Genomic DNA, 13,008 nt, shown 5'->3' with positions numbered 1-13,008 from the left:
AAGCACTTGTACATGAATGTTCATTAGCCTTATTCATAACAGTGTGAAATTGGAAACAACAAAATGTTCACAAATATAGCAGGTGAATGACCAAATAAAGTATGATATATCCATATAAAGAATATCACTCATCAATAAAAAGGAATGAACTATTGATACATCCAATACCATGGATGATCTTTTTTTTTTAACCTGTGCATGTTTATTTATTTATTTATTTTCTTATTAGTCATCCATTTTATACACATCAGTGTATACATGTCAATCCCAAACTCCCAGTTCATCACACACACACCCCCACCCCTTGCCTCTTTCTCCCCTTGGTGTCCATGTTTTTTCTCTACTTCTAGGTCTCAATTTCTGCTCTGCAAACCGGTTCATCTGTACCATTTTCCAGGTTCCACATATATGCATTAATATACGATATATGTTTTTCTCTTTCTGACTTACTTCACTCTGTATGACAGTCTCTAGATGCATCCATGTCTCTACAAATGACCTAATTTCGTTCCTTTTTATGGCTGAGTAATATTCCATTGTATATGTGTACCACATCTTCTTTATCCATTCATCTGTCAATGGGCATTTAGGTTGCTTCCATGACCTGGCTATTGTAAATACTGCTGCAATGAGCACTGGGGTGCATGTGCCTTTTTGAATTACGGTTTTCTTAGGGTATATGCCCAGTAGTGGGATTGCTGGGTCATATGGTAATTCTATTTTTAGTTTTTTAAGGAACCTACATGCTGTTCTCCATGGTGGCTGTATTAATTTATATTCCCACCAACAGTGCAAGAGGGTTCCCTTTTCTCCACACCCTCTCCAGCATTTGTTGTCTGCAGATTTTCTGATGATGCCCATTCTAACTGGTGTGAGGTGATACATCACTGTAGTTTTGATTTGCATTTCTCTAATAATTAGTGATGTTGAGCAGCTTTTCATGTGCTTCTTGGCCGTCTGTATGTCTTCTTTGGAGAAATGTCTATTTAGGTCTTCTGCCCATTTCTTGATTGGGTTGTTTCTTTTTTTAATATTGAGCTGCATGAACTGTTTATATATTTTGGAGATTAATCCTTTGTCTGTTGATTCATTTGCAAATATTTTCTCCCATTCTGAGGGCTGTCTTTTCGTCTTGTTAACTCCTCCCAAGTTAAGAGGCTGATATAGCTTTTGCTGTGGAAAAGCTTTTAAGTTTCATTAGGTCCCATTTGTTTATTTTTGTTTTTATTTCCATTACTCTAGGAGGTGGATCAAAAAAGATCTTGCTGTGATTTATGTCAAAGAGTGTTCTTCCTCTGTCTTCCTCTGGGAGTTTTATAGTGTCTGGTCTTACATTTAGGTGTCTAATCCATTTTGAGTTTATTTTTGTGTATGGTGTTAGGGAGTGTTCTAATTTCATTCTTTTACATGAAAGCTGTCCAGTTTTCCCAGCACCACTTATTGAAGAGACTGTCTTTTCTCCATTGTATATCTTTGCCTCCTTTTTCATAGATTAGTTGACCGTAGGTGTGTGGGTTTATCTCTGGGCTTTCTATCCTGTTTCATTGATCTATTTTTCTGTTTTTGTGCCAGTACTATATTGTCTTGATTACTATAGCTTTGTAGTATAGTCTGAAGTCAGGGAGTCTGATTCCTCCAGCTCTGTTTTTTTCCCTCAAGACTGTTTTGGCTATTCGGGGTCTTTTGTGTCTCCATACAAATTTTAAGATTTTTTTGTTCTAGTTCTGTAAAAAATGCCATTGGTAATTTGATAGGGATTGCATTGAATCTGTCCATGGATGAATCTTAAAACATTATGCTGTATGAAATTCCCTTTCTGGAATTTTACATAAATTCGAGAACTGGATGTATCAATAGTTTACTCTTTTTATTGATGAGTGATATTTCTTTATATGGGTATAGCATAATTTATTTAGTCATTCACCTGTTATATTTATGAACTAACCTACTGGAAACATTTCTTAGGCTATAAAAATAAAGGTTTTATAGCTTAAAAGACTTATAATCCTGGAGTAAGCATTAAATACTTACTGGAATTTGCAGGTACAGGAGTCCCATTTTCCTGATGGTTAAGGAGTTGAGACAAAGAAGGGAGACACTAGAAGTTTAATAGGCCAAAAAAGAGTTTTCTTTCTCCATCCCTAAGGAGTTTGGAAAACTGCTTACACAGCAGTTAGAAGAGACTCCAAACAGCTCTCTGCTAACCTACTGGGAACAGATCCTAAATCCTTGGATCGATTGGGATCTTGCCTATATAACTAGTCACCAGAGCCAGTTTTTCTTTTCCACTGGATATTCTTAGCAAATGTTACTGTGTAAAATATCAAAAGGCAGTATCACAAGCTATTCTAAGAAAGTGAGCTGTCCTTTGACACCAGTGCTATCCAGAAGGGCTTCAAGCCCAAGTTTAATTTCATTTCATGTGTAAGAATCCCTTAGTCACATCTTAAAATGCCATATCATCTCTCTCTCTCTCTCCATATTTGCAAAGAGTTATTTTGCTCCTGAAATGAAGAAAGACCAAGAAGGAAATAATCCTGGCTAATCAAGGAGGGACTACTTTAAGAGATAAGCATCCCATTGATATAGCTGTGTGATTGTGTAGGAAACTGGTTCCTTTGCAGCTCTCTGCTTGCTGATAGGTGTCCTACAGAAAGACTCCTTCCTGGGTATGGCTGCCTCAGAATCAGTCTTTCTGGATTGTCCCTTTGCCTCTTCAACTCACTCACTCTGGCTTGCTTCCCACTGTAGTTCTTTCTTTCACTTGGTTCCTGTTCCATCTTTGCTTGCCCCCTTGGGACTTGACACTTTAGTCCTTTTGGTTCCCTGTCTTTACTGATGCTGTCTGGTTCCCCTTTCATAGTTTGTTCTATGTCATTTCTTTACTGGTTTCTGAACTTGCTTAGTAGGAGGGTTTTAACCCTCAGATCAGGGTTCTGGACACTCTTTTTGTTCCTTGTTCCTCAGGCGCCTATGCTTGTAATGGTGGCTCCCAGGTAGCTAATTCTCTTACAGCTATGGGGGGCTCTTTCTTGGCAAACTGAAATATGCCCCAATTCCCTACATCTAGCCCTTTGTTGTCACTCTCTGCTGCCCTCCAGCGGCTATCAGTAGGATACACTTGTCAGAAATTAGTTCCAAGACCTGGCTCTACTGTCCTTTCTGTGGCCTATGAGCGTCCTCTAATAGGACACTAGACAGTGTAGTTAATGCAGATGAGATTTGTGTTCGGAACCCAATAGGCTTTAACTCAGCCAGCACTACCACAACAGCCTCTGATTCCACTGCTACTCCCAGGGAAATTCATTGGTGATGACTTTCCTGTCCTTTCTCTTGAAGATGTGATTATCTGAGAAATTCACAAATTCCAGGTTTATGGGTATGCATATCCATGCTGTGTTGGAAGTAAGAAAGAGGCCTCCTGAGTTTCTGAGGCTTGGCTTCTTGGGAAAGCAGAGAGCAGTGCAGTGGCTCAGGCTAGCCTAGCAGCTGGCCTCAGACTACCTAGGTCTTTTACTGTTTAGCATGAGGATCACAAATGCTGTCTATGAGCTAAGGTAGAAATAACCAGGTGGCTTACTATGCTACGCTTATTAGCTCTTCACACAAGAGTTGAAATGGAATGCAACTCTAGCCTCTGAACTGAGAGACTTTACTATGAGGCTATCTGGAGTGATGCTGGCACCATGCCCACATTAAAAGTTACAGCTGTTTTACTGGACCAAAGGGGTAGCAGGGTTGCCACAGACTAGACTCACACTTCTGGAAAAGGTCCTTCTAGCCACTACGGGAAAGGCTGTTCTATACTCTGGTGAAATCTCTAGGTGGCAGATCTCTCTGCCTCCAGTTTAAAGTAGGAAGTGGTGGACAACTCTGTTGACCAAGCTTTAGATTAGGTTAGCCATCTAACCCAGGACTGTACCAATATGGGTTGCCAGTAACAATGGATAATCTTAGCCTGGGAGGCCCATAAGTCAAAGGCCAAATCCAATGCATTATTCATGGGAAAATACATCAAAAGTCTGGTGTTTTGTCTCCTGCTACCCAAAAGATTGTCCACAGCCCCTCTAACTGAAGGTTCTTCACCCATTGCTTATCTCCACATATCTGCCATTAATTCAGTTTAAAGACCCTGTCATTAATGATTCAGCATTTCCAGACACACCTCCTCCCCAGTTAAGAGGCTGGTATAGGTGAGACAAAGTCTCAGCAGTTCTAGAATAAATTCTCCTCCAATCAACCAAAAACACTCAGTAAATCCCAGAATGTGTTACATATTACTGGCAATTCCTTCTATAAATTTTCTATGGTGGCTCCAGTTAATAATGTCCCAAGCAAAGTAAGGGGATATATCTGATTTGCAGAAGCTGCAGCCACATCCTGTAGCTGAAGACCTTATTCATCTGTGCCCTATCCTTGTGTATGCTGATCTAGTGTTGGCTTATATGAGGTCAAAGGTCTAGCTCAGTAGAATCTATTCTCAGAAATGTTCCCAATTTTCTTCTTCTTATTATTATTCTACAAAACCGGACCCAAAGGTGTTGGCTCTTTTCTACTTGGCAATAGGAATTATTTGCTGTCAGAACTTCCTTTAAGGTTAGAGGTATCACTGTGAAGGTTTTAAGTGTCTGTCAAAACAACATGGGCAAAACAATTTTGTTAATACAGCCAGAAAAACCTGCTTTCAAAAACCAAAGGACTACCTTTGGAAAGGAAGTATTTCAAGTTGACCATCTTATTTATGCCAGGCTGCCAAACATAGCTAAACGTTTTTTTCTGAAAGCCTGCTTATCAGTATACAGCACATTTGGCCTTGTCCTGGGGGATCTTTCCAGAAAATTCTGCAGCTGTCCCTAAAACTGACTAATAGAGCATCAATACAAAAAATAAAAATCTAGACAAAGTAGCATTTCCTCAAAGCACCAGGGCCACCTGAAGAGAGATTTTGGGAAGGGCAGAATGTTAAAAAGGCCTATGTTACAAGCATGGGCAAACTACACCAGAATGTAAGCTCCACAAGGGCAGGGACCATATTTTATTCACTACACTATACCCTCTATGCCACTGTACCCACTATAACAGTGCTAGGCATAGTGCTGAATGAATGAATACTTCCTGATTAAGGAGGTCTGTATCTACATTCAAGTGCTTGCTGTGCCTATGTCAAGACATGGCCTATAGTCTGCAGGAACTTTTAGTGGCTCTGTATCAGCAGAGATGTGTGCAGGAGCTCTAATATATTAATATTACTACATCCTCTTCTAATCAACAAATGCCTTTGGGATATGATAACCTCAGATTTCATTTCGGAAATGACATCTACCCACATATACATGCTATATATGCTACCGTATCAGTTGTGCAGATAATCTTTTCCCAGATAATGTGCTTTATGGCTTAAACCATTCCTTCTAACCCCACCATTAACATCAGTTATAGAAATGACATCTTCTAACTTCATGAGTTATCAAACTGTTTGATTACTAACTCTGGTGCAGATGACTCCCAGTTTTATAGGCCATTATTCAAGATCTGCAAAATATTTCAGTTGAGCACCTGGAGAGTATTTCTACTGACAACATTACTGATCCACACACTTCACTACTAGAGGGTTCATATACCACTATATTTTCCTCCACCAAGAATATCCTTTCATAAAAACTTTCCCCTACTACCTACACCCACACCTCCCTTCTTTACCATGACTCACTGACAACTGCTCAGTAAATACCTGGGAAAACTACAGGCCACCACCCTTCCCTACTAAGAAGTACATGTGGGGGATGGCTTTCTTCCAGTTTAATATAGCTTAAGGGTTGTGATGAAGACTGATCCCTGAGGCCTTTTATGTGGGCCTGCCCTACCCCCACCCCAGCCTCCTATGTAATCGCCTGGTTAGGGTGAAATATTATAAAAGAAATTCTATTGAGCCTCATTTTGATATGTGCCATATCAGACAAAATCAGTTTTTGATATAAATGGATGTTCTACTGAGGCTAAAATATAAGCACAGTTAATATTTTTTCCATAAGCGCCAACAGCAGTCATGCAAAGGGGACATGTTCCTCTTAATGGGAATATTGTTCATTAGACTTGAAGGTAAGGCAAAAAGAAGGGAAGGCAATTTTATTCAAAAACCAAAATTTTATTGAATAGGATCAAGATAGGAGGGGAAATAAAAGGGGAGGTGTCTACACAGTGACACCACGATTCTTGAGTGGTTCTCAGGTTTCCCTACCTGATGCTGACTAACTGAAAATACTGATTTTACCTTTATACCTCTAACAGGCATAACATCAGAATCTGTTCAACGTCTCCAAAGAAATATACAATTATTTCTCTTAGGTTCTATAGTTGTTTTTAAGGCAGTTTAAGTGCCTGCAGTGGAAATGCACTGCATTTACTTTAGACTGAAGGTTTAGAAATTGGGGAATAAGTGGCCTAGAGGGAATGTCACCAACTCAATCTAAAAAAAGCCACAGATATCTTGGGATGGCTTTGCTGTATAAGAGTTGTTGCCAACAAGCTCCATTCAGGAGATCTGATGCAATGTCACAACCTAATTCATTCAGCTTTATAAAAACTTACGTATATTGGAAGTAAAAAACAGTTGGTGCCAAGGAACAGAAACGTTTCTAAAGAACATATTCAAACCTCTTCCTGTTGGTCAGACATGGAAGGTGAACAGCTAAGATTTAATAAATAATGTAATAATTATCTGGGGAAGTTAAGATTCTCTCACAATGAATGGAAAAACAGAAATGTGAAGTGTTTCAGGGTAGCCTGTAATAAGCAGCATTTGATGAGGAGATACAGGACGTAAAAAAGAGGCCCATGGAGAAGCTGGAAAGTAAAAGCAAAGAACAAAGAAGAGAAATTAAGAAAAGGGGATTTAAAGAGATTAGTTTAATACTTAAAGGTGGCAAAACAGTCTAGATCCTGGTTAAATCAACACACACACACATGCACACACACACACAGACACATGCATACAAACACGCACACACATTTTTACACACAAAACTTAAATCCAGCTCTTCTCCATGTTTGAAATACCTTTGCCCCTAATCAACACCTAACTTCTTCTCAGTTTAACTCTCCACATTTTCCATGAAATATTTTATAACTACTCAGGCCTACAAAGACCTCTGTACTTCATGGCCATTTTTTGTACTTAGAGATTCAATCTTGCTCCTGATTTGCATTGTTTATGTCACATGATTATATAAAAGTCCTATATTCCAACTAGAGTGTAAGTTGGAGTCCCTTTTCCCATTCCTTGAATTTGGGCTGGCCTTGTGACTAGCTCTAGCCAACAGAATGTGGAAGAAGTGATATTTCAAGCATGGGCCTCAAGAGGTTTTCACACTTCCTCTTGCTCTCCTGGAACCCTGCCAGGAGGCCACGTGAATAAGCCTGGACTGGGCTGCTGGCTAGTGCGAGATCACAGGGAGCAGAGAAGAGTCGACTGAGCTAAGGCACGCGACCTCAGGCAAGCCAGAGCCCATCCGGCAGCTGATCTCAAAGTATGAGTGAGCTCAGCTGAACCTAGCCAATCTGTAGAAACTTGAGCTAAATAAATGGTTCTTGTTTTAAGCCAATGTTTTTGGGTGATTTGTTATGCAGCAAAAGCTGTTGCAATAATTGAAACATACACAGTTGTTTTAGCATTCCAATGAAATACTTAATCATATGTGCCTTATATTAGAATCAAGTATTTGCTGTTCACCTCTTTGTTACTGGAGGGCAGAGACTGTATTATATTCATTTGCGTATCCCCACAACACCTAAGTTGTGCTTTGTTCACAGTAGGCACTCAGAGTTTGATAAACTGAAATGAAAATCATCTGAAGTTCAAATTCCGGTGTTCATCAGCATAATTTACTTAATGTTTAACAACAGAAGAAAATACAAACCATAGTACTGCTTAAGAATCAAATAACTACTGAGGATCTACTCTTGGCCTTGTGTTGTTATTCTCAATTATGAACCATTAAGGGCCAGCAATTATCAGTACTTGGAATATAAATGCTACTTCAAGATAGTTAATAAGTGAGCCTTTAAGCTGTCCTTCTCAAGATTTAGCATTAACCCAAATTTGGATTTTCATAGAAATATGCACATAGATTTGATACATGAATGTGAAGTTGTACTGCAATCGTACTTTTATGAGCTTGGGAATATAGAAATTATAAAGTGGCAAAGAAGAAGATTTTGATTTGCACTAATTCACATTAACAGCTGGTTTTCTAAACCCAGAAACCTGACAAATGAACTATGTAGGTAAATATACTTTAACTTTGACGTGCTATAAAAGTGTAAAATATCATGAAAGCCTGTGTATTCAAAATGTCATTTCACTTTTTTCCTTAAGAAGTAGAAAAATTAGAATAGACAGGACGGCTCAGAAAGGATGAATAGTTTTGCTATCCACATCTAATTTGCTTCCTAATAAAATTCTATGGCTTTTAAATGACACTCTGCTATTATAGTCTATACAGAGATGAGTTCATCAAATATTCCATGTTTTGAATATTTTAAAAATTATCATTCAATTGATAGAGCTTGAAACACTGTAAAGCAAAAGAACATGAAAGCATGATCAGAATGAATATATTCATAAACCAATGAAGAAAATACACTCAATGACAGTAAAAGAATATCCTTGCTGCACTGAACTGGGGACAAATCCCCTTTTTGCATGGGTGCGCATATGTATCCTATAACTTGCCTTAACTTCAACTTCTTCCTTTAACTTCGGCCATTCCTGATTAATATTGTTATCTTTGACTTATAAAGGGCATAATGGTTAAATCAGGTAGTAAGGTGGATAACTGAGTCAGGACCTTAAAAGGCTTAGACAGGCTAAATAAATAAGAATGATTAAAATCTGGTTTGTTAATAGAATGTCAAAAAGGAAAACGCAGACCAAAGAGAGTAAAGTCTTCAATTGTGGTGTATAAAATCAACCACATAAAGACTAGATATGGAATGAGTAACAATGCTACACGTGAAAAAGATTCAATTACTAGCAGATGGAAGCTCAATAAATCAGGATAGAAAGCCTGTCCCCCAAATTGGAGTGCATTAATAAAAATACAAAGAGTGAAAGGGTCAAAGTTAAGTGAGACATATTTTAGCCAACTTAAGAAATACGTTTCCTTTTTTTTAAGAAATATGTTTCTTATAATCAGATTGTCTTGAGGTGGACCCTGCTGCTTTGGGGAAGCAAGTTCTCTTCAAGGAGAATATTCAAGCACAGTCTAGGGTGCTGTACAGGGATTCCAAGGATCAAGCCAAAGGTTATATTACATGATTTTTAAGATTAGCACCCAGCCCCCAAATTCCATAACTCTATTTTAGGATTGCAAAGAGTACAGGCAAAAGGACACATACTCAAGGACACCTACCTAGTCATGTCTCGTTTGAGGTCAAGCTATCTCCTTTGAAACCACACTTCCAGACTTTCTACTATAATCCGCACATCTCTTATAGTTCATTAGCTGCTCACTTTAAAAATGATGGTCACTTTAAGTTATGAGAATGACTAAGATGAACTGCAAAGAGATAAATATTTTCAGCACGGGATGTGGAAAGATAATTTTTGTCACACTGATTCAACCTACCTGAGGCCTGCTAATAATGAGCTAGGCAAGTTTTTCAAATGATCTAAGAAAAATGTAAGCTGCTTTAACAGAGACAGACATAAACAGAAATTAAGTGATAGATTCAATAGCAAGAGGCATATTCTTTCATGACTCAGTGAAATTTTGGAGCTTTGGTTTCTACTACTAAAACTTTGTAATCGGAACTCTCAGAGCAAAACTGTAACAGAAAACAGGAACTTAAGCATAAGCAACAGTGCTCACTGAGAGCTCACAAGTACTTGAACATTCATCCCCAGCTCAGATCCACCTTATTTTGGCTGTGTTTTCTAACTTACTCCCTTAGTGAACATTTTCTGTGAACACTAGTTGCTTTCCATAGGGACCAAAACCACAAACTCGAGAGAATGACCACACTTCCTTTCCATGAAGAGTGAGAAGGGAAAAATTTTTCCTTGGATGTGTTTCTCCAATGAAATTCAATTTCTGCTTTCCAAGAAACGCCAATTGGCTCAGAAGTCTCTGAGAAGAAACAGTGCTGGGAAAGTCAAGCAGATACCGCTCCACAAAACCATAAAGCAAAATCCCAATCTTTCAGGTTTACATCAGCCAAGGGGTTAAAACCTGAACATCTCGGTTGAGTGGCTGAATCCACAGGTGGAAGGTGTTAAGTGTGGAAAGACATACTCAGCTGCATTTGGGACCATGCTGGGAAAGCCTTTACGTGTAAGAGAACCCCCACCTCAACTCCTAAATATTAAGTTGACACACGTTTCTGGGACGCGGCCTGAATCCTCAAACTTTGGCGGGTCTCTAGAGCACAATTTTCTGTTTTCTGCTTAACAGGGCTTTCCAGAATTGTCATCAGGTGACAGATTACATCACCCATCCACAAGGATTCAGGGGCAGCTCAGGCCATCCATTATGGGTTAAAAGCCGTTCTAGCATGAATCGAGCCACAGTAGTAAGGAGACTACCAATACAAGGGGTCCTACAGCTTTAAGAAATACCCTGGGCATCTAAAAGTTCTCAGAATGCAAACTTTGTCAGCTCTGAAAACAAGAGGCACTGCATCATTATGGCAGGAGAAACAAAGCCAGCCCCCTTTTAAAAAACAGACAAAAAAAAAAAAGATTGTTTTAATAGGAGAGAAGCATCAGTCATTGATTCTTACTTCATTCACACTTTCTATCCAACCCCATCCATCTTCAGAGTGAAGAGATGACAGAGCCCAGTTAACTCTCTCCCTTTTTCGGCCCCCGCCCATACTGCTCCTCTATACCCAATCCACCAAGGCCTACCAACCCGCCCTTTTCAATCTGCAAGCAACAGCTCTATAGCACGACTCTTTCTATCTAATGGGCTTGCAAAGCTCAGGTATACCTAAGTACCAGCTTTCATCACATTACTTCAGTAGGGTTGCCTGTCAGGTTAGCATGACTGGTCAGGGCCTTTGCTAATTATCTAAAATAACCACTTAGTCCCTCATGGCTGACCGCATTCTACAAAGGAGGGGATGGGAAGACTTAAGGCAACAGAAAAAAGTCAACAAACCAAACCAACAATCCAGAATGTAAAATATTTCATTTTTCTTAAATGCTACTGCCCTCATTATCTGCAAACAAAAGTCCTCTGGGCAGGCAGCCTCTGCATCAGTGCACCTGCTTAGCATTGGTTTGCTGAGCTATCTTTTTGCTGTGTCTGCAGAAGCCAACTATAGCACAATGGGTCACATCACTTGAGGGTCACTTGAGTCCCTCTACATTCTGGGTCCCTCCTCCCACCTCCTGCCTTCCCTTCCACCCACAAAACCTTTAACTCCACCATAGCTAAGGATCCCAGATAGCTAAATAAAAGAGGTGGCCTCAAACACAGGGAAAACCCCTTAGGTCTCCAGTGTGAATCGCCAACGCCAATCCCCCTCCCCTCCCCTTTTCCTTAAGACCTGATGGTCTTCAGTCACACATCTTAAAAGAAAAACAAAAAACAAAAACACAAAGACTTACTTGTCTCAAGTCGATGAAGGCCAACTGCAGCGTGTCCTCCTGGAACCCAGGCACCGGGCCGGATCTGGCAAACTCTGTGGGAAAGAAAAGAGGATAAAAAGCGCCTTTAACTAACCATGGACAGGGAGATTGGCAGACGGATGACAGGGAAGACAAGAGAGGCTGGGGGAGAGGAGGACCAAGCTTCTAAGGAGTCATGTCTCTCTCCCTTCAGCTTCTTTGTTTGCCCTTCAAAATTCGTGTCATCAAAACACCATTAATTCCAGCATCCTGACAGCAAGGAAACTGTACTAATTCGACCTGAAATTTATTCCCATGAGCTGCGCTGGGCTTCAGAGTATTTGTTTTGTGAATGGACAAACAACTTGCAAAGGAGGAGGGAGTGGGGGAGAGAAAAAAGTTTTTCCTCTCAACACAATAAAATCTTCAGCTGTGAAACTCTTTTCAGTTCCGAAAGCTATTTATATTTTAGATCGCTGAAGGAATTTTCTAATTTCACGCCTGTCACCTCATTCCCCAAGCATTTATCAAAAAATATTCCCTGCCACATCATTAATTATTCCCTCACTGATTATTTGTATTATCTCATGAGTGCATTATCGCCAACACACACACAGACACACACTCACACACACACACCAGCAGCAGAGGCTGCCCCAATCTAGTGCTTGGCTCTTCAGTAAAAGAGTACTGCAGATATGAAAAGACCCATCTAAATAAATCTCACAGCAAAAACTTAGGAAACATTTGTACATGTCCATCCTTCTAGTGTATTCTTTGTTCTTGACTTCTACTTCTATTCCACTCTCAAAAATTCTTTTTTCTCTTCCTTCTATCCCAATTTAGTCTTAGGTCAAAAGAGACCACATGAATGCTATTTGCAATTTACAGTAGCGCCTTGGGTACATGCTCAGTTTATGACTCTGGCTTCTACATTGTTAATAAGAAGATAACTGCACAGGGCTATAGGGACAAATACTAGTAACAGTTAAGAATGTCAGATTTTATTGTCCCTAAGCCCTGCTTATTATGCAATCAAAAGGTCTTGTTTAAGCCGCTACATACACACAAGACACACACACACACACATACATACAGAGCAAATTCAAAAGTTGGACAGTTACTAAGTGTGCCTTGAATTCTCTCTGTGAAGCCAAAGCATGATAAACATTTAACATCAATCTACTATTTACCTCAAAAATAACAAGTATCTGCTCAAAGCAAATATGAAAAGGAATGTTTTCCTTTCAATTATATTTTTCTTCAGGAATGAATTTAGGAAATTATAGAAAGTTGGTATCATATTAGTCTTTTGAAATTAAATAAAATCCATCAAGATATTTGCATATATGTCTGGAAAATTACTTCAAACAACTAGTAACTGCATAGATTCAAAT

At 39.3% G+C, this 13,008-nt stretch overlaps 1 protein-coding gene across 8 annotated transcripts in view; it reads right to left on the bottom strand.

Moving 5' to 3' along the window:
• EXOC6B (exocyst complex component 6B) overlaps positions 1-13,008 on the bottom strand; it is a 702,680-nt gene that overhangs the window by 156,183 nt on the left and 533,489 nt on the right. For 7 of the 8 annotated variants that reach the window (XM_029232675.1, XM_029232678.1, XM_029232676.1 and 4 more), the window contains one exon: positions 11,612-11,685. In XM_029232675.1, coding sequence (XP_029088508.1) covers positions 11,612-11,685 — 74 coding nt within the window. Of the gene's footprint in view, positions 1-6,449; positions 6,844-11,611; positions 11,686-13,008 lie in introns of those variants that run through there. The other variant, XM_029232677.1, reaches the window with a different exon arrangement.

The sequence above is a fragment of the Monodon monoceros genome, unplaced genomic scaffold (genome assembly GCF_005190385.1).
Source record: "Monodon monoceros isolate NGI ecotype Baffin Bay Population unplaced genomic scaffold, NGI_Narwhal_1 Super_Scaffold_19, whole genome shotgun sequence".
NCBI classification, from domain to species: Eukaryota; Metazoa; Chordata; class Mammalia; order Artiodactyla; family Monodontidae; genus Monodon; species Monodon monoceros.
The sequence above is the reverse complement of the archived record's forward strand: the minus strand, read 5'-3'. Positions and strand labels throughout refer to the sequence as shown.